Source organism: Mobula birostris, chromosome 17 (assembly GCF_030028105.1).
Source record: "Mobula birostris isolate sMobBir1 chromosome 17, sMobBir1.hap1, whole genome shotgun sequence".
Lineage (NCBI taxonomy): Eukaryota > Metazoa > Chordata > Chondrichthyes > Myliobatiformes > Myliobatidae > Mobula > Mobula birostris.
In genome coordinates this window covers 56,140,634-56,162,461 of record NC_092386.1, presented here as the reverse complement: position 1 = coordinate 56,162,461, position 21,828 = coordinate 56,140,634, and the positions used below count along the sequence as shown (strand labels likewise).

The 21,828-nt window shown below is 40.7% G+C and overlaps 1 protein-coding gene across 2 annotated transcripts in view; it reads left to right on the top strand.

Annotated features, from left to right (window-relative positions):
* Nucleotides 1-1,138: 1,138 nt before the first annotated feature.
* pum3 (pumilio RNA-binding family member 3) overlaps nucleotides 1,139-21,828 on the top strand; it is a 50,118-nt gene continuing 29,428 nt past the window's right edge. The window contains exons 1-7 of one of the 2 annotated variants that reach the window (XM_072281753.1): nucleotides 1,139-1,207; nucleotides 9,279-9,396; nucleotides 10,289-10,432; nucleotides 12,942-13,077; nucleotides 14,856-14,931; nucleotides 16,366-16,459; nucleotides 17,517-17,583. In XM_072281753.1, the coding sequence (XP_072137854.1) occupies nucleotides 9,297-9,396; nucleotides 10,289-10,432; nucleotides 12,942-13,077; nucleotides 14,856-14,931; nucleotides 16,366-16,459; nucleotides 17,517-17,583 (617 nt within the window). In that variant the 5' untranslated portion in view covers nucleotides 1,139-1,207; nucleotides 9,279-9,296. Of the gene's footprint in view, nucleotides 1,208-1,367; nucleotides 1,391-9,278; nucleotides 9,397-10,288; nucleotides 10,433-12,941; nucleotides 13,078-14,855; nucleotides 14,932-16,365; nucleotides 16,460-17,516; nucleotides 17,584-21,828 lie in introns of those variants that run through there. The other variant, XM_072281754.1, reaches the window with a different exon arrangement.

Here is a 21,828-nt window from a genome sequence, read left to right as displayed (position 1 = left end):
TCCCTTCCCACTAATCTCCCTCTTGGCACTCATCTGTGCACGTGACAGAAATGCTACACCCGCTGATTCACCTTTATTCAGAGCCCCAAACATTCCCTCCATGTGAGGCAACACTTCACCTGTAAATCTGTTGGGGCTGACTATTTGATCCGGTTCTCCTGGTGCAGCCTTCTCTACGTGAGTGAGGTGCAATGTAAATTGGGGACCGCTTTGTCAAGCACATTCCCTCCATCCAACTAAAGCAGAATTTCCCCAATGGCCAAGCACCTTAATTCCTATCCCCAATTCCATTCTGATAATATTCATCCATGGCCTCCTCTTCAGCCATGATGAGGCCACTCTCAGTGCATTATCTGATATTCCATCTAGGTAGCCTGCAACCTGATGGCATGAACATCCAATTCTCTTTGTAATTTTTTCCCTCTTTTATTCCCCAGTCAACATTTTACCACTTCTCCTCGCCTGCCTATCACCTCCCCCAGTGCCCCCCCCTTCCATAGAACACTCTCCTTTTCTGTCAGATTCCTCCTTCTCCAGCCCATTACCTTTCCCACACCCACCTGGCTTCACTTATATTCTTCTAGCTCGTCCTCCTTCCCACCCCCCCCCCCACCCTTTTTATTCTGGCTTCTTCCTTTCCAGTCCTGAAGAAGGGGCTCGGTCCGAAACATCGACTTTTGTTCAGCTCCATCTGCCTGACCTGCTGGGTTCCTTCAGCATTTTGTGTGTGTGTGCTGACCAAGAAAATATTACTGTAATAGATTTATGATAAAATCATAATATAGTCCAATATACTGTAAATGATTAAACAAATTGTTATTTTAGTGTGAAATGTATCAACCCGTAAATTTTATAAAACAAATCATTTGAAAGACGGTGGTTGTATTTTCCTAATAAACTAATTCACAAGTTTGGGATTTTAACAGAAAATTGAGAATCAGCCGGTCACTAAGACCCCGTTACCCGGAGTCACCCGGATACTAAATCTGTTGCACCAACCTTACTTCCTTGAGTCTGCGCCTTCTAGCAAGCAATCTTCGCGGCCAAAGTTATTTTATTTTCAATTTATTCTTAATGTAATTTAATTTGAATGAAGGGAATTTTCCCTAATATTTCCGATTTTACGACGGTGTGATTTTAAAGTTAACGCCGCGCTGGCGAACGCGTTGACGTCAGACGCAGCGGGCCGGCACGCGGTGTGGAGCGGGTAAGTGGACCGATGCTTGCTTTGGCTCCAGCCGGTCTCCCGGTGCGGAGTTTGGGATGTAGGGTGGGAAAGAGAGCCGTGCTGAGCGCGGGGTGAATAGAGCAGAGATATGGATGGCTTTCGGCCTTCCGTCGGCTGAGAGAAGTGGAGGGTGACCTGTACTGCGGAGAGGGTCTGCCACTGGTGAGGGGGGTAATGAGAGGCGTCGCTCTTGGGTAGGGAAGGGGAATGCGGTCGCCTCTTGGAGCGAGTGGGGAGGGGATTCATCCTCTAGTGTGTGTGGGAGAGGGACGAGGGGAGAGGTCGTCTGGGGTGGTGGTGAAGAATTCACCTCCTGAATTGGGAAGTGTATTGGTTACAACTTACTGGGATGGTGGAGTGTTTTCATTTCACAAAATACATTAACATAGAAAAATATCTGCTTATTCATTTCATATATGCAGAAATGTTTTCCAGTCAATCATAATCCATTAAGTGTTGGTGGCACGTTACGGTATGTGTATATAGAATGCATAGCCAATCAGTCATCACCAATTCTGCAGTTCACAGTAAATTTATTATCAAAGTACATGTATAGAATAGTAACTATAACAGAATCAGTGAAAGACTGCCCCACTAACTAGGGCATTCAACCAGAGAGCAGAAGACATCAACTCTGCAAATGCCAAAAGAAGAAGCAATAATATAAATAAGCAAAAAATATTGAGAACGTGAGATGAAGAGTCCTTGAAAGTAAGTTCACTGGTTGTGGGAACATTTCAATGATGGGTGAATGAAGTTATCCCCTTTGCTCAAGAGCCTGAGAGTTGAGGTGTAGTAACTGTTCCTAAACTTAATAGTGCAAGTCCTGAGAGCCTTGTACCTTCTTCCTGATGGCAGCAGCAAGAAGAGAGCATGTCCCGGATGAAGGATACTCATATGGGATGTCACATACTTCTTGCAATAACAGCCGATATTCTATTTTGCTTTCTGATGACCCCCATTTTATGGCTGTTTCAGTAATTGAATTGTGCTCTTAGGAAATGTGCAACTCACTACTCAAAAATTTGAAATGTATAGTATACAGGACCGCTGGAAAAGAATCTTGTATATTTCACATCTCAAATTTTTGTGTGGTGGCTTGTGAAATTCCTAAGAGCCCAATTCAGTTACTGGAACAGCCATGATTTGGTGGTAATTAGCAAAATAGTTGTAATTGCAAGAAGTTTGTGACATCCTGTAGGAGTATCCTTCTGTACAAATTTTGTCACTTTTATTTTGACATACCAAATACTTTGAGAGTTGGATGTGACATTACTTCAGATTAGCAGTCAGAGCCAAATCCCTCATTTCCTTGCCCCCTCCAGTTTGAGGACTTGTGAACAGATATCTTAGACTGCGGCACAGCTAAGGTCTTATCTGTGAGTTATCTTCTCTGGCATACTGCACTGCAGGGAGTGGGTGCCACAGCGGTCATGGACAGCTCCTTAAAGTAACCCCCCTCCCCAATCTTAACTCCCGCCCACTACCCTCCTGAATTCCTTTTACACAACCTTTCTTCCAATGATCCTGACATCTCCACTTCCAAGATCCTTTCCCCGATCCTCGTGCTTTAGAGAACATGCTTTGCAGGTGTTGCAGAGTGCAGTGCTCAGAGTGGAAAAGACACGGTAAAGGAGGGACTGTGACCATCAACACAGTGTTATCATAATCAAAGTGTTATTGATAAACGCTATTGAATGACTAAAAATAAAAATTGGCAAAATTTGTCATTTCTTTTGCATAAATCTTGTATATTCTGAGTGTAATGTTCTCAAGTATTATATAATGGCAGTGGGTTACTTTGGCAGTAATATGGCGTAATATGGCAGAAAAGACATCACATGGGAACACACCTCCACTTACAGCTTGGGATTTGGTGGGAAAATGGTCTGTAATGCAGGGATCACCTGTTCTTGCCAGGGGATCCCTTCATACTGTAATACTCTGGTCTTTCTCCATTTAAACAATATTACACTGTTCTGTAATTTTGAAGTCAACCTCTCGTTTTTTTCCATTGTGTACTTCATTTGCCCAGTCATTTATCTATATCTTTTTGCACTTCTCACAACTTGCTTTGTTACCAATCTTCGTATTGGGAACAAATTTGATTCTGATATGTGACCGGTTGTGATACATCACTGATCCTTGTGCATTCTACAAGTTAAAGCTAGCCATCCTGAAAATGATGGATCTATCCTGACCCCCTCCTGTTGTTTAGCCAATTCTTTTACCTCGCTAATGTGTTACCACATTCTGCCGCCAACATTATGAAAGTGAGTATCTGGTATCTGGAGCCTTTCCACTATCTAGAAAGTAAGGAGCGTGATTAAACACTCTCCCTTGTCTGGATTAGTCAGTACCATGGGCTCTTATCTTGTTAGGCAGCCTTATATGCAGCACCTTGTCAAAGGCTTTCTGAGAATCCAAATAAACAACATCCACTGACTCTCCTTTGTCTATCCTGCCTGTTATTTCCTGAAGCAGATTTGTCAGAGTTTCCCCTTTAGAAAACCTGCTGACTTTGGCCTATCTTATGCGCCTCCAAGTGCCCCAAAACCTCATTTGGTAATAAAGTCCAACATCTTTCCAACCACTGATGTCAGGCTAACTGGTCTATAATTTGCTTTCTCTGCCTCCTTCCCTTCTTAAAGAGCAGAGTGACATTTGCAATTTTCAAGTCCTCCTGAACCATTCCAGAATCTAGTGATTCTTGAAAGATCACTTATGCTTCCACAATATCTTCTGTTACATAATTCTTCCAGAACCCTGGGTGTAGTCCATTTGGTCCAGGTGACTTATCTACCTTCAGACCTTTCAGCTTCCCAAGCACCTTCTCCTTAGTAATAGCAACTACACTCACTTCTGCTTCCTAGTATTCAGCTGGTGTCTTCCATGGTAAGGACTCGCGCAAAATACTTATTTAGTTCGTTTGACATTTCTTTGTCCCCCATTGCTAACTCTCCAGCGTCATTTTCTAGTGGTCTCTCTTTTGCTCTTTGTATATCTGTAAGAACGTTTTCTATCCTCTTATGCAATTAGCTGGCTTACCTTCATATTTTCATCTTTTCTCTCTTAATGGCTTTTTAGTTGCCTTCTGTTGGTTTTTAAAATCTTCCCAATCCCCTACCTTCCTACTAGTTGTTGCAATATGATATGCTCTCGCTTTTGCTTTTCAGCTGCCTTTTACTTTCCTTCTCAGCCACGGTTGCCTCATCCTCCCTTTAGAATACTACTTCATCTTTGGGACGTATCCTTCCTGTGCCTTCTGAATTTTTCTCGGAAAGACAAAGCATTGCTATTCTCTCATCATCCCTGCTAGTGACCCCTTCCAATCAACTTTGGCCATCCCCTCTCTCGTGCCTCTAATTCCCTTTACTCCACTGTAATACTGATGCATCCTATTTTTAGCTTTTCCTTCTCAAACTGCAGGATGAATTCTATCATGATCACTGTCTCCTACAGGTTCCTTTATCTTAAGCTCCCTAATCAAATCTGGGTCATAACATAACATCCAATTCAGAATTGTCCTTACCCTACTGGGTTCAACCACAAGCTGCTCTAAAAAAAACATCTGGTAGGCAGTCTCAAATTCCCTCTCTTGGGATCCAACCTGAAAATCAGTACCAACCTGATTTTCCCAATCTCTGTATTGAAATCCCCGTGACTATCGTAATGTTGGTCTTATTACATGTTTTTTCTGTCTCCCATTGAAATTTATCCAATATCCTGGCTACTATTCGGTGGCCTTTATATAACTCCCATCAGGGTCTTTTTACCCTTCCAGTTTCTTATCTCTACCCACAAGGATTCTACATCTTCTGATCCTATGTCACCTCCTTCTAAGGATTTGATTTCATATTTCCCAAAAGAGCCACGCCACGCCACCCCAGCCCCTCTGCTTGCCTACCTGTCCTTTTGATACAATGTGTATCCTTAGGTGTTACGCTCTTTCACTATGATCTTTCAGCCACGACTCAGAGGTGATCACAACATCATACCTGAAGACCGCTCAATATCTCCTCGAGATCAATTAGGGATGGCAGTAAGAGTTGGGTAAAACCAGAAATTTAATTTAAAAAATTTTTCTCAGCCTTAGTCCGTAGTTAGGGACAACATCTCTGTTAAATCTTACCTGTTTATTTACATTTATATAAGTGCTTCGTGTATTTGGAAATGGAACCTTTATCTGTTTAAACCACTACTTTCCCATTTTGACTTTACTGCTCCAGCCCATCCTGATGAACGCTGGGTACTATTGCCCACTTCTGTCTTTGACACTAGAAGCAATCAATGCTGGAAACACTTAGTATTTGTTCATTCTGTATATCTTTTTTACAATTGTAAGTCACTGATAGATACCAAGAACATCAAAACTGCAGGGCTATCCCATCAGCGAGTTGCTTGAGCGATGGAGCTGGACTTGTTGTGTATTGTTGTGCCAAGAAGGTGCGCAGTCCCAACAATTGGTGTGACTGATTGTCTTGGACATTTTTATTGTGATCACAAGACCCTATTGGAGACTGGTAACGTAAAATATTTCAAGTCCGGTTCATTGGCAACACCAATGGCTGGAGAGCTGCATTGCTACAGTTGTGAAGCCTCAGCCACTGGGCCGCCTATTGCAGATGCTGAGATGCAGAGCCTCTGTGGGGCACGCTGGTATCTATACAGGTGTCCCCTGCTTTTCGAACATTCGCTTTACGAAACCTCACTGTTACGAAAAAAGCAGCGCGCACCCTGAGCAGCCAAGCCCCTCCCCCGGAACGGCATTCTCACCGGCAGTGCTTAAACAGGTGCCTGTGAGCAACCGTTAGCAAGATGAGTTATAAGGTATCAGAAAAACCTAAAAGAGCTCGTAAGGGTGTTAGCGTAAAACTAGACATACTTAAGCGTTTCGATCGTGGTGAACAAAGTAAGGACAAAGTGAGTTTGGCTTGTGGAAGTTGATGAAGATGACATTGAAGAGGTTTTGGCATCCTATGACCAAGAACTGATAGATGAAGAACTGATGCAATTGGAAGAGGAAAGGATAACAATCAAAACTGAATGCAGTAGTGAACGGACCGAAAGTGAGGTCATCCAGGAACTGAATGTGAAGCAACTGCGTGAGATTTTCGCTGCAATAATTGCAGAAAAGTACGACTTTAATTTTGAAAGGGTACGTCGGTTTATGGCATATTTGCAAGATGGTTTGAGTGCTTACAAAGAACTGTATGATAGAAAAATGTGCAAGACTAAGCAGTCAAACATACCGTCGTTTCTCAAGCCTTCCACATCAGTCACAGCAGACAACGAACCTTGACCTTCGACATCGAGGCAGGCAGACGTAAAAGAAGTTGACCTGCCTGCCCTGATGGAAACGATGAGATGACACCCCAGTGTCCCACCACCCCAACCCCCAGGCCACAGACCGATACATTGCCGCGGAGAATGCAGCAGTGGCCGAGATGCACCCAACACATCTTTAAGGGAAAAAAGCCTGAATAAACAAGCTAATTAATTAGGTGCTGCCCGGCACATAATTGTCAGCCCAGATCAGAGGTGATTGCTGATTGCGTTGCGTCTGATCTGGGCGGACATTTATGTGCCGGGCGGCACCTAATTAATTAGCTTGTTTATTTTGGCTTTTTTCTTAAAGATGTGCTGGGTGCGTCCAGGCCACCGCTGTACCCCTGCATGCTTCGTGGATCGGTATAGTTCCCCGGCCTGGAGGTTGGGGTCCACTGCACCACCCCAACCTCCGATGACTCAGCCTAACACACCATCATCAGTGTGCTCGGCACTGTCTTCTCGATTCTGGTAAGTGATACTACACTGTACATACATTATTTCTACTTTATATCAGCTGTGTATTTTTACGTGTTATTTGGTATGATTTGGCAGCTTCATAGCTTAAAGGTTACTGAAGGGAGTGTTTTTGCCGAGAGCGCCTGCGCCATCTTTCTGCCGAGAGCGCTTGTGCCGTGTTCCTGCTGAGAGCACTTGTGTGAGATTTTTGCTACAGAGAACAGTGCGGCAATGATTGTAGAAAAGTACTTCTACTTTATATAGGCTGTGTATTTATCATATTCCTGCTTTTACAATATGTTAGTGTTATTTTAGGTTTTATGTGTTATTTGGCATGATTTGGTAGGTTATTTTTGGGTCTGCGAACGCTCACAAATTTTTCCCATATAATTAAATGGTAAGTGCTTCTTCGCTTCACAACATTTCGGTTTACGAACCGTTTCGTAGGAACGCTCTACCTTCGGATGGCGGGGGAAGCCTGTATTGGGTTGGGCGCTGGCCCCTCCCCTCCCGTTGGTGCTTTTTTCTGGTTTTTACTCTGTGGAAGAATAAGCTGGAGCAGGACAGCATCCCATAATTCTAGTTATGCCACGCATGGACTTGGGCTACGTATTTTTTTCTTTGTGGCTGAAATCATAACCGTTTGTGCTATGTGCTGTTGGTGATATGTTTTGCACCTTGGCCTGGAGGTACTCTGTTTCATTTGGCTATATTCATTTATGGTTGAAAAATAATTAAACTTGAACTTGAGTTCAGAGCATCTGAGGAAAAATAAACAATAAGGGCCTCCAGCCTGATACACTCATGGTTTTTCATTCCAAAGAGATTGTCTGACCTGAGTGTATTCAGCATTTTGTTTTACTTTAGATTTCCAGCATCTGCACTTTTTTTTTATGTTTTTTATACCTGTTCTCTTTAATTTTATATATTTCAGAATTGGTTTATTATTACTAATGTAATAATTGAGGACTGGTCTGAACTTCACATTCAGTTTTTTGTAAGTGCAAAGCTGTTGTAACACCACTCCACCAGCCAAACTATCTCACTCCTGTATACCGCCTCATTATCATCTGCTGACAACTCAGCAGCGAATTTATAATTTGCATTTTAGCTGTGCGGAGCTGCACAATCAGGAGTGTAGAAAGGTGAGCTGTGGGCGTAGTACACATCCATGAGGTGTGCCTGTATTGGTTGTCAACAAAGAGGAGATGTTATTTCAGATCCACATTGACTGCGGTCTCCCAATGGGGAAGTCAAGGATCCTGTTACAGAGGCCCAAGTTTTGAAGTTTGTTGGATTAGTACTGAAGGGATAATGGTGTTGAATGTCAAGCTTCAACCTCTCACTCTTGCAATTGGAGTTTCCCACCTGCTTCAAAAGGGCATTGGTCATACCACTATCCAAGAAGAGCAGGGTGAGCTGCCTCACTGACTGTCACTGGGTAGCACTCTGCTGTGGTGAAGTGGTTTGTCAGGTTGGCCATGTCTAGAATTAACTCCTACCTGAGCAAGGACATGGGCTCACTGCAATTTACCTATCACCACAACAGGTCCACAGTGGGCACAATCGCATTGGCTTTGTCCATCTGAGCAACAGCAATATTTATGTTAAGCTGCTGTTAATCCGAGACAGATCAAAGAGTCACCAGGTGCTTTGCAATTTGTAGATTTATCGCACAGCATCTGGTGACCTTTTTCTATCCTGTACCACAATAGAAAAAGCCACCTATGAATGTATGTCTTTGTTTCTTATTCCTCTGACATTGCCCACAGATAGTTTGCAATTGTTCTTATTACTGCATAAATACTAGATTCCTTTTTGCCACATATTTCTATATTTATGGTTTATTTGTTAGAAGAAATGCTCAGCATTTGGATATTTTTCCCTCTGGGGAAAAGGGTTTCAATTAATGGTGGAGTTGTCCAGTGGTTGCACTAATTATGTCTCTTGATTTCCTTTTGAGATGTCATAAAAATGTTTGATGTAAATCTGATTCATTCATTCTTTTAGAAATTAATCAGCTCTAAGATTATACAAGTTTAGAAATTGTTGTGGTATGTTGCAAAAGACTAATTGTAAAAAATCATTTGTATTTACGTCACATACCTCGTTTGTTTTCAGTTTTTTAAGTATGATTGTAACATTTTTGTGCATTTTTTAAAGAGCACTGCATTGCTTTTTTATATCATTGCAAAACGTTATGCTGTTCCATCTTGTCTGGAGTATCAGCTTAGTGCAGTAATTATTCCTATTGCTCTTACAGATTGGCCTGAGTGATATCATGGTGCTTAAAGGTAAAAAGTTATCTGGGAAAGGTGGAAGTACGCCACCTGGAAAGAGCAGAGTTAAAAAGTTTGACAGATCTAAAAATGTTTCATCAGGTAAGCTTTTGATGTTATTAGAATCCAATGGGTAAAGTTTACAAGTTTTAATGTAGAAATCAAATTTAAGTCTGCTTCCATATCCTTTTCTTCAAATTCAGAGAAATTGCATAGAAAATTGAAGACTTCCTTCATTAACATAAAATGAATAGAAGTGAGGTGTCTGAAAAATTAAATGGTTGGGAGAATAGCTCTATAGGTCTGGAATAAATAAACCATACTCTCAGAATTTGAAAATAATGACTGAACATTTACTTGGACAATTTTATTTACATTTGTTAAGTAATTTTGAGATTTTTTTAATCTCAAAAGAATGAGATTTTTTTATTATTAAAGAAATTGGAATCAAAATCTGAAAGTTTTGAGTAAAATTTTCAAATTTGTTTTGGTACTTTTATGTTGTATCCTTTTACTAGTACTGCCAAAATCATTTCATAGAAATGTTTAGAAATTTATGATAAAATATTGTGAAGATATTTGCTGCTCCACTTTTTCAAGCTACAACATCGCCTTAAAGATTTTCTGTGAAATAAACCTGCCAGTGCATCATTTCAAAATTATAGTGTCTGTCATGCAGAGGGGGCATTGTGCTCCTCAGAAGCCTCTTCCTTTGTCTCCCCATCCTATTCAGTGAGCAGATTTTATTCTCTCTCATCTACCTACCTAACATGTACTGGTCAACATCTCATGTCAAATCTACTGTAATTTTGTGCAGACAAACTCCAGCTGTGTACTTAATGATACCTGGCCATAATAGACCAGAGAAATAATAATCAGAGCTTTTAATGCTTCACTTCATGGATTTGACTTAAAATTTGTGTTATATTTGTTACTAAAGTTACCAGCCATCTGTGTTAACTTCCGAATGTTCTTCTTGCTTGGGTTCTAACAGGTGAACCTGGGAAAGGCAATTCAAAGTTCAAGTCTCAAAAGTTTGAGAAGAAGGCAAAGTTTAATGCCACTGGAAAAGTGAAAAAAATTAAGGGACAACAGCAAACTGGAAAAAAGAGGAAGCAATTGAGTGAAAATGAAGAGGGTACGTAGCTGATCAACTTTTTTACGTTTAAAACAATCTTGAGCTTTACACTTTTATAACAATTTTTGCAGTGTATTGCGCAAAAATTATTGCCTTGAATAATAATAATTTCAAGTTATTTGTCTCTGCTCATACTACTCTTAAATTAGACAATCTTTCTTCATCTGCTTTAGTTCAATATTTTAGGCAATGTTTTGATATCCTATTTAACAACATAGGCAACTCCCATTGTTACAGGATTTGGTTAAGGTGGTGTTGCAATCTCAGAAAAAGTGCCATGTTGTGATTTTCTATAAAGCCTCAGCATCAAGAAAGATATTTGAAAGAGAAGAAATTTGTTGATTTATTTGCCTTTTTTTTCCACAAATCCCATGAAAGTGAATTTTATTTTGTATCTTAAACTTTTGGGTAGTGATTGTGAAATCTAATAGCTAAATTTCCACAAGCTAAACTGTAACGTAGGGCTCGCCTGTAGTACAGTAAGAGAGCAGATTCAGAGGTGCAAAGCTTAATCATTTACTCTCAGCATGTTATTTTCAGTATTTAACACTGCTCTTCTGTCATTTTTATGTTTTCATTATTCTGATGCACTTGGATTGATGGTTTGCTTCATTAGTTTATTGTGCTAATGAAGAGGTTTACTACATATTTGAGGAATGGGTTACATTTCTCTGTATGATCATTCCTGATCTTGACCGTGCTCCTGCCCAATTGTTTTAGTTTCTAAGACTGTTCTTGGTAAAGTCTTTTCTTTCTTTCTTTCTTTCTTTCTTTATTAATCTTTTTATTGATTTAAAAAAAGCATAAATACAATCAAGAGGAGAATTAGTTCAAATATATATATCAGTAACAGTATAAACCAAGATTAAGATAGACATTGTCAAAATCATAGATATTGTTAAACTAGTATAAAATATATCATTAAAAAATGAAAGTAACAGTTCTCCTCTTACCAGTTTATGAAGCGAAAGGAAAAAAATTGGCCAGTAAAAGACTGTAGGTGGATTAGAATCCTTCCACTTCAATAAAATGGTTCTCCCAGCCAGTAAGGTCGAAAAGGCTATCATACGTTGAGCGGAAACCAGAATATTTCCTGCTTCCGATGGGATAATCCCAAAAATTGCCATAAGCAAATTAGATTGTAGATCCAGATCCAAAAATTTTGATAGTGTTTTAAAAACACCTCTCCAAAAGTTATCTAGCTTTATACAAGACCAATACATATGAGTTAAAGTGGCCAGCTGAGTATTACATCTGTCACAAATAGGATTAATATTAGAGAAAATATGCGTTAGTTTATCCTTTGATATATGGGCCCAGTGCACTACCTTGAACTGTATCAAGGGATGATGGGCACAAATAGATGCGTTATTAACCGAATGAAAAATTTTACTCCATTGATTATCTGAAAGTGACTCTTGAAGTTCCGATTCCCAAACACATTTAATTTTATCATTAGATATCATTGGTGAACTCAATAACCGTTTATAGATTATAGCTATCAAGCCTTTTTGAAATGGTTTAAACTGAAAGAGAACATCTGTCATATTAGGTGGATAAGCAGAAGGGTAATTTAGTAACAAACCACGTAATATATTCCTAATTTGTAAATATCTAAAAAAGTGTACATGAGATAAATCATATTTATCCACTAACTGAGAAAAAGACATTAAACAGTTCCCTAAAAACAAATCTGAAAAAGTTATTATTCCCTTGGGATTCCAAATTAAAAAGGCCTTATCCAAATTTGTATGTTTAAAAAAGTAATTGAGATAGATATTACTAGAAAGAATAAAATTATTTAACTCAAAAAATCTATGAAACCGAAACCAAATTCTTAATGTATGTTTAATAATGGATTAACAGATAATAACAGATTCTTGTCTGCTAATCTTAGAAAACAAAAAGGGAAGAGGAACTCCCAGTAAAGAGGCCAAAGAGAATCCTTTCACTGAGTTTACCCCTAAATCCAACAATGATGGACATTCATGTATATCTGAATAGTGAATCCAAAAAGTAAAGTCTTTTGGATTGGGTTGAAATAATTGTGTGTTCAAACATAATCTTTTTTTGTGTTTAATACTAGCTCTAGTCCTGTTTATTTTTTTCTCTCTCCAGATGGCATCCTATGTCAAGCAAAAAATCATTGGAATTGACAACCTCAGGCATTATTGGTGCTTTTCTCATTCTCAAATATTCATATTTTTTGCATTAAAAGATGCTGTTCAGTCCATTAAACCTATGCCAGCTGTTTTAGAAATCCCATTCATTACCCAATCATTTCGGTATCCTGTTTCCTCTCACATACCCATCAACTCCACTCTGATTTTCTAATTAGCCTCCTACATGCCAAGCTGGAGAGTTGTCTAGTATATGATACATTATTGAGTATGTCAGAGACATGGCTTTATGGTGCATCATCCTTTGGGTTTTTTTTGTGGCAATCAGTACATGGTAGTTTAAAATATATTTAAAATGTTATTTCTAAAACAATGATTTGTCATTTTAGGAACGGCTGGAAAGAAACCCAAGTGGGATGATTTCAAAAAACAAAAGAAGGAACTAAAAGTGAACAGACAACAGGACAAGAAAACTAATTATGATCTAATAAACCGATCAAAGCAGATCTGGGAAAGTGTAAGAAGGTATTTTCAGCTCAAATTAATCTTTTACACTTGTAGCAATTAAATGTCCACTTAAAGTGATGTTGCATATTGAATAAACTCTTAATGGCAAGTTGAAGACCGCATTGCTCAGTACCCTTGTCTCTTGATCCTAATTCAAATAAATTAAGCATTGGCCTGATTAGAAAGCTTCTGTATGATTTTCATTGTTGAACTTATTTGCACTTTTTCTATTAAGATTTCTTGGTACACTGGGTGATAGGTTACCTCAGCTAAATTTATATTAACTAGTTTAATATATAGACCCATTTTAGTCACTTTCTGAGATAGCTGTGCTGAGCATCTGAATCAATATGAAGTTCACCTTTGATGTTATCCTAATATCATTGCTGTTGAGTCAGCTCAGGTTCTCAGTAGATTATTCTTCTTCCTGGGTTGCTGTTATTATGGAGGATCAAAACTGGTTCAATAAATTTGTAACTTTAATGCAACAGGATAAATGAAAATCAAACTATGAAATTAATAGTTTTACTTTTAATCTTAATTTTGCACAATAGCAGTATCTATATTTAAAATTTATTCCATAAAACTTTTCAAAATTGTTTTTAATACATCTAATGTAAAGTTGATGCTGATTTCTCCACAATGTTTGCTTTGATCTGGGTTTTAAATTAATTCCTATCATAGGTATTTTCCTATAAAATAGACAATAGGTGCAGAAGTAGACTATTCGGCCCTTCAAGCCTGCACCGCCATTCTGAGATCATGGCTGATCATCTACTATCAATACCCGGTTCCTGCCTTGTCCCCATAACCCTTGATTCCCCTATCCGTAAGATACCTATCTAGCTCCTTCTTGAAAGCATCCTGAGAATTTGCCTCCACTGCTTTCTGAGGCAGCGCGTTCCACACCTCCACAACTCTCTGGGAGAAGAAGTTCCTCCTCAACTCTGTCCTAAATGGCCTACCCCTTATTCTTAAACCATGCCCTCTGGTACTGGACTCTCCCAACATCTGGAACATGTTTCCTGCCTCTATCTTGTCCAATCCCTTAATAATCTTATATGTCTCAATCAGATCCCCCCTTAATCTCCTTAATTCCAGCATGTACAAGGCCAGTCTCTCTAACCTCTCTGCGTAAGACAGTCCGGACATCTCAGGAATTAACCTAGTGAACCTACGCTGCACCTCCTCCACAGCCAGGATGTCCTTCCTTAACCCTGGAGACCAAAACTGCTCACAGTACTCAAGGTGTGGTCTCACCAGGGCCCTGTACAAATGGAAAAGGATTTCCTTGCTCTTGTACTCAAATCCCTTTGTAATAAAGTCCAACATTCCATTAGCCTTTATTATCATGTATCATGTTTCTCTTTGTTTACCAAGAACTGCCGCATTTTTAATAGGTACAGTTTGAATATTTATAAAGTTTAAACTTGCTACAGAAAGGAAATTATTAATAAAGTAATCAGTATTTGCATGTTATCAACCTTTGTTCACTGCAGATTAAGAATAATTTCAAATCTCCAATGAATAAAATTAAAATTTACATCCTATCATTGATCCTTTACTTTTTATAATAGGGAATGGAGTAATTCATTTTTTGTCTGTCAGTTGTAGATTATGGTACCACAATGTAATTATGAACTATTTGTGTTGAAATACTTGGGTCTACAATACTGCTGTCTACAATCAAAATACAATAAAATTGGTTTAGCTCTAACCTTTTAGCATCTAGCCACTTGACAATAGTTTGCCTGGAAGGAAGCTTAGAAAACTACACTGATTTTTTTTTCTTCTAGAAAAGACTGCAGTAAAGAGAAAAAAGCAGAACTTATGAAAGAATTGCAGAATCTAGTCCATGGAAATATTAAAAATGTATGTTGTTTTACTTTAAGCTTTTCATTAGTCATAGTGCTTGATTTAAGATATATCTAATGCAGGTTTTTGTATCGTATTTAATATTGGGATATTTGTAATTAAGTAATTATCTTTAGTTTTTAAACTATAGCTTAACTTGTGTATCAACAATACCATTTCAGTAATTACAGGCTAATTATATCTGAAAGTGTGAAAATGATACTGCCTACATTTCATCTGAAATTAATACATTTGGGTAAAATTTCCACTGAGGCCTACAGATGTTCAGATAAAGCCTGCAGTGGATATATCCTTATTTGGACAATTCTTAAGTGGAGGTGATGGCAGAATCTTTTATGCAGCATGAGATACAGGATTTCTGGCTGGGACTTCTTGTGGAGTGAGGGCAGTGCAAACCTGCATAGATGTCCCAACTCTCAAAATGGAGAATATACCTCCTGAGCTCCTTCCGGGGTTAACTTGGTAAATGTATTACAGGCCCTTTTGAATAAAAAGGGAGACCTTGCTTGCTAGGATTGTTAAATAGGGCTTTTTATAGTTTTGAAGTGTTTGTGTGTTTGCAATTTTAAGATTTTTTTTTGACAGCTTCTGAGCAGTTTTGAATGACTGAATGCCAATACTGTTCTTGTCAGCACAGCTGGCTGTTTGCTGTGAGATTCCTTATGCTATTCTGATAAGCTTGGAGTTGACCCCTCTTTCTTTCTTTCTTTTTTTTTTCAAATCTTTTTATTGTTATACAGAAAAAATAACATGAGTACATTGAAGTAACAACACTTACAATGTCTCAAAAAAGACATTATCTTAAAAATTGAAAAAAAATTTGTGATAACTAAAAAAAACTACTAAGCAGAAAAGTGAGAAAAAAAAAGAACCCATTAGGTGTACAACCCCAGAGTCATGCGTCATACAAAAAGCTTCTAAAAATAAACATCAAACCACCAGCAAAATTCTCTTCAAAATTACAGCATGGAGAGGGCACAGATGACAGTCAATCTCAGGACATTGAAAGATCTGTCCTGGTGTTTTGCACTGTATAATATAAAGACTTAACTGAACACTGCTGTGTGGTGTTCAATGTTTGTGCTTGTGTTTTATCCACTGAACATGGTGTTTTAGATTCCAATTAAATACTGAACTTTGGGTGTTTTTACATATAGCACATAGAATTTGTGGCCTTGAAGTCAAATTAACACAGTTTACTGTTGTCTATGGTAGTGTTGTCACAGGGGATGTATTTGCAGAACCATGTTGCCAGTTCTATAATGTTGAGAGAAAATGAAGTTGAAAGTGCAATGCTGTTTCCTTTTGTAAAACACTGGGATTTTTATTTTAGTGTTTTATTGAATCCATAATAATTCACATGAAAAAGGAATTCTACCGTAAATCTCTCAGACTTTTTTTAAACTTGAATTATTTTATTGTCTTCTGCAGATTGCGTTTTCACATGATTCTGCCCGAATAATCCAGTGTTATCTTCAGTTTGGTGATGAAGAACAAAGGCAAGAGGCTTTTGAGGAATTGAAAGGTATTTTAAAACTGTATGCTCTCTACCAATAATCTTCACACCACTGATCGTTTTGATTTTGTCAGGACCACTTCGTTCCAGACCTTTGTCTCATCTCAGATATGGATCAAAGAGCTGAATTAATGGTGATATAAAAGTGCTTTTGACAACAATGCGTCATTTGACCAAGTATGGCATCAGTTGGTTGGTATCCATCTGTCTCGAGATCCTTGGATGCTCAGTTGTCAAAGATTCCTCTCTCGGCCTCACCAGAGTAGTCCAAAAGAAAGCTTATGAAGCAATACATTGGCACCAGCTTAGCTGCAGGAGCTGCCGAAAAGATGTTCAGTGACGTCCAGCCACCATAGGGCCTCCAATCCAGATTTGCTGTCAGCGTTTACTCCCGTAGCCTTCATCTCTTCTGAGGCTGCCTTCAAGGCACTGGGGCTATTTACCCATGGCTGGGGAGCAGGTTCACGAGCACCAGGACGTGCTCGTGGGTCGGCGTGCTACGTGTGCAGAGGGCGGATCTCCTCCCTGTCCTTTGTAGTTCAGCCTAAGTCTGAGAGGAGTTCAGTTTCCGTGTTGCGCCAGCGAGGAGGCACTACATGAGGCTTGCTGTTGGAGAAGCTATGTACTGGCAGGGAGGGATTTACACATCCAGCTCTCCTCTTTGCCAGTAGTGGAAGCTGAAAGTGAGCGCCAAGCACTATCCACTACAGTACTACTATAGATGCAGTACAACAGCCATTTTGACACCATGGTATTCCCTGGTAAAATGAGTTTCTCTAGATAATGCTCTAAATCCAGCCACCTTGACAATTTCATCAAGGGCGGAAGTCAAGATGCTTACTGCTGATTGGATTATATTCAATTACATTCGCAGCTCGTAGAACTCTGCCCAGCAGAGTCCCTTCAACAGAAGGACTGCAGAGATTCAAGAATGTGCTTTGCCATTTTCCCAAGAGCATTTAAGAATGGGCAATAAATTCTGGCCTACCAAGCAATACGCATACTGTAAATGAATACAAAATAATTTTTTCCTTTCAGTTAATACTACCTTGTAATTTCTTTTCAGAGCATCTGATTGCCTTGAGTAAATCCAAGTATGGCAGACATATTGTGAAAAAAATTCTAATGTATGGGTAAGTATTGTGTTAGAAATCGTGAGATGTTAGCAGAACCTTTGGAGTTAATTGTTTCTGCAGACTTGGGGCGTATTTCCAGTGTTCTTTGGTTTTAAAATATCACAGTAAATTGTCCCACAGGTTTAAAGCCAACTCTACCACTCATTGAAGCTTTGTCAGGGCTGTAATCTCAAATTATTAACATAGAACATAGAATAGTACAGCACAGTACAGACCCTTTGGCCCACAATGTTGTGCCAACCCTGCCTCCCATATAACCCTCCACCTTAAATTCCTCCATATACCTGTCTAGTAGTCTCTTAAACTTCACTAGTGTATCTGCTTCCACCACTGACTCAGGCAGGGCATTCCACGCACCAACCACTCTGAGTAAAAACCTTCCTCTAATATCCCCCTTGAACTTCCCACCCCTTACCTTAAAGCCATGTCCTCTTGTATTGAGCAGTGGTGCCCTGGGGAAGAGGCGCTGGCTATCCACTCTATCTATTCCTCTTATTATCTTGTACACCTCTATCATGTCTCCTCTCATCCTCCTTCTCTCCAAAGAGTAAAGCCCTAGCTCCCTTAATCTCTGATCATAATGCATACTTTCTAAACCAGGCAGCATCCTGGTAAATCTCCTCTGTACCCTTTCCAATGCTTCCACATCCTTCCTATAGTGAGGTGACCAGAACTGGACACAGTACTCCAAGTGTGGCCTAACTGGAGTTTTATAGAGCTGTATCATTACATCGCGACTCTTAAACTCTATCCCTCGACTTATGAAAGCTAACACGCCATAAGCTTTCTTAACTACCCTATCCACCTGTGAGGCAACTTTCAGAGATCTGTGGACATATACCCCAAGATCCCTCTGCTCCTCCACACTACCAAGAAACCTGCCATTTACTTTGTACTCTGCCTTGGAGTTTGTCCTTCCAAAGTGTACCACCTCACACTTCTCTGGGTTGAACTCCATCTGCCACTTCTCAGCCCACTTCTGCATCCTATCAATGTCTCTCTGCAATCTTTGACAATCCTCTACACTATCTACAACACCACCAACCTTTGTGTCGTCTGCAAACTTGCCAACCCACCCTTCTACCCCCACATCCAGGTCGTTAATAAAAATCACGAAAAGTAGAGGTCCCAGAACCGATCCTTGTGGGACACCACTAGTCACAATCCTCCAATCAGAATGTACTCCCTCCATCACCACCCTCTGCCTTCTGCAGGCAAGCCAATTCTGAATCCACCTGGCCAAACTTCCCTGGATCCCATGCCTTGTAACTTTCTGAATAAGCCTACCGTGTGGAACCTTGTCAAATGCCTTACTAAAATCCATATAGATCACATCCACTGCACTACCCTCATCTATATGCCTGGTCACCTCCTCAAAGAACTCTATCAGGCTTGTTAGATACGATCTGCCCTTCACAAAGCCATGCTGACTGTCCCTGATCAGACCATGATTCTCTAAATTATAGATCCTATCTAAGAATCTTTTCCAACAGCTTTCCCACCACAGACATAGGGCTCACTGGTCTATAATTACCCGGACTATCCCTACTACCTTTTTTGAACAAGGGGACAACATTCGCCTCCCTTCAATCCTCCAGTACCATTCCCCTGGACAACAAGGACATAAAGATCCTAGCCAGAGGCTCAGCAATCTCTTCTTTCGCCTCGTGGAGCAGCTTGGGGAATATTCCGTCAGGCCCCGGGGACTTAACTGTCCTAATGTATTTTAACAACTCCAACACCTCCTCTCCCTTAATATCAACATGCTCCAGAACATCAACCTCACTCATACTGTCCTCACCATGATCAAGTTCCCTCTCATTGGTGAATACCGAAGAGAAGTATTCATTGGGGACCTCGTTCACTTCCACAGCCTCCAGGCACATCTTCCCACCTTTATCTCTAATGGGGTCCTACCTTCACTCCTGTCATCCTTTTTTTCTTCACATAATTGAAGAATGCCTTGGGGTTTTCCTTTACCCTACTCGCCAAGGCCTTCTCATGCCCCCTTCTTGCTCTTCTCAGGCCCTTCTTAAGCTCCTTTCTTGCTTCCCTATATTCCTCAATAGACCCATCTGATCCTTGCTTCCTAAACCTCATGTATGCTGCCTTCTTCCACCTGACTAGATTTTCCACCTCACTTGTCACCCATGGTTCCTTCACCCTACCATTCTTTATCTTCCTCACCGGGACAAATTTATCCCTAACATCCCACAAGAGATCTCTAAACATCGACTACATGTCCATAGTACATTTCCCTGCAAAAACATCATCCCAATTCACACCCGCAAGTTCTAGCCTTATAGCCTCATAACTTGCCTTTCCCCAATTAAAAATTTTCCTGTCCTCTCTGATTCTGTCCTTTTCCATGATAATGCTAAAGGCCAGGGAGCGGTGGTCACTGTCCCCCAGATGCTCACCCATTGAGAGATCTGTGACCTGACTCGGTTCATTACATAGTACTAGATCTAGTATGGCATTCCCCTGGTCGGCCTGTCCACATACTGTGACAGGAATCCGTCCTGGACACACTTAACAAACTCTGCCCCATCTAAACCCTTGGAACTAATCAGGTGCCAATCAATACTAGGGAAGTTAAAGTCACCCATGATAACAACCCTGTTATTTTTGCACCTTTCCAAAATCTGCCTCCCAATCTGCTCCTCTGTATCTCTGCTGCTACGAGGGGGCCTATAGAATACCCCCATTAGAGTAACTACTCCCTTCCTGTTCCTGACTTCCACCCATATTGACTCAAAAGGGGATCCTGCTACATTACCCACCCTTTCTGTAGCTGTAATAGTATCCCTGACCAGTAATGCCATCCCTCCTCCCCTTTTTCCGCCCTCTCTATCCCTTTTAAAGCACTGAAATCCAGGAATATTGAGAATCCATTCCTGCCCTGGTGCCAGCCAAGTCTCTGTAATGGCCACTACATCATAATTCCATGTATGTATCCAAGCTCTCAGTTCATCACCTTTGTTCCTGATGCTTCTTGCATTGAGGTACACACATTTCAGCCCTTCTACCTTACTGTCTTTACACTGTTTATTCTGCTTCTCTTTCCTCAAAGCCTCTCTGTATGTTAGATCTGGCTTTACTCCATGCACTTCTTTCACTGCTCTATTGCTCTGGGTCCCATCCCCCTCACAAATTAGTTTAAACCCTCCCGAACCATGCTAGCAAACCTACCTGCAAGGATATTTCTCCCCCTTGAGTTCAGGTGCAACCCATCCAATCTGTGCAGGTCCCACCTTCCCCAGAAGAGATCCCATTGATCTAAAAATCTAAAACCCTGCTCCCTGCACCAACTCCTCAGCCACGCATTCAACTGCCATCTCCTCCAATTCTTACCATCACTGTCATGTAGCACTGGCAGCAATCCTGAACGCCACCCTTGAGGTCCTGTTCTTCAGCCTTCTGCCTTGTTCCCAAAACTCACACTTCAGGACCTCATCCCTCTTCCTGCCTATGTCGTTGGTCCCAACATGTATCATGACTTCTGGTTGCTTTCCCTCTCGTACCAGGATGTCGTGCACCCAGTCAGAGACATCCTGGACCCTGGCACCCGGGAGGCAACAAACCTTGCGGGTGTCCTTCTCACGTCCACAAAATCTCCTGTCTGCTCCCCTGACTATAGGGTCTCCAATGACGACAGCTCTCCTCTTCTCCGTCCCACCCTTCTGCACCACAGGGTCAAACTCAGTGCCGGAGGCCCTGCCACCGTGGCTCACACCTGGTCGGTCGTCCCCGCCAACGGTATCCAGGACCGTAAACTTATTATTCAGGGGAATGGCTACAGGGGTGCTCTGCACTACCTGTCTGCTCACCTTCGCTTTTCCCCCTCTGACTGTCATCCAACGACCTGCTTCCGACAGCCTAGGTGTAACTACCTCTCTGTAGCTCTCATCTATGACTGCCTCATTCTCCCTCATGAATCGAAGGTCATCCAGCTGCTGCTCCAGATTCCTTACACGGTGTTCCAGATCGCCCAGCCGTATGCACTTTTGGCAGATGTGACTGCGGGAGAGGGGAGTTCCTCCAGGACTGCCACATCTCACATGAGAGGCACATCACCGTCTCAGGAGACATTGTAAAAACTAACTGCGAGCGAGCTTGTCCTCCGCCTCTTCTTGTCAAAGCCTCTCAAGTCAAAGCTCCACTCCTTCACTGGCCCACTCACGCACTGGCCGCTTCGCTTGAGCTATCCCTCCATTTATCTGTTTGAGCTTTTCAAAATGT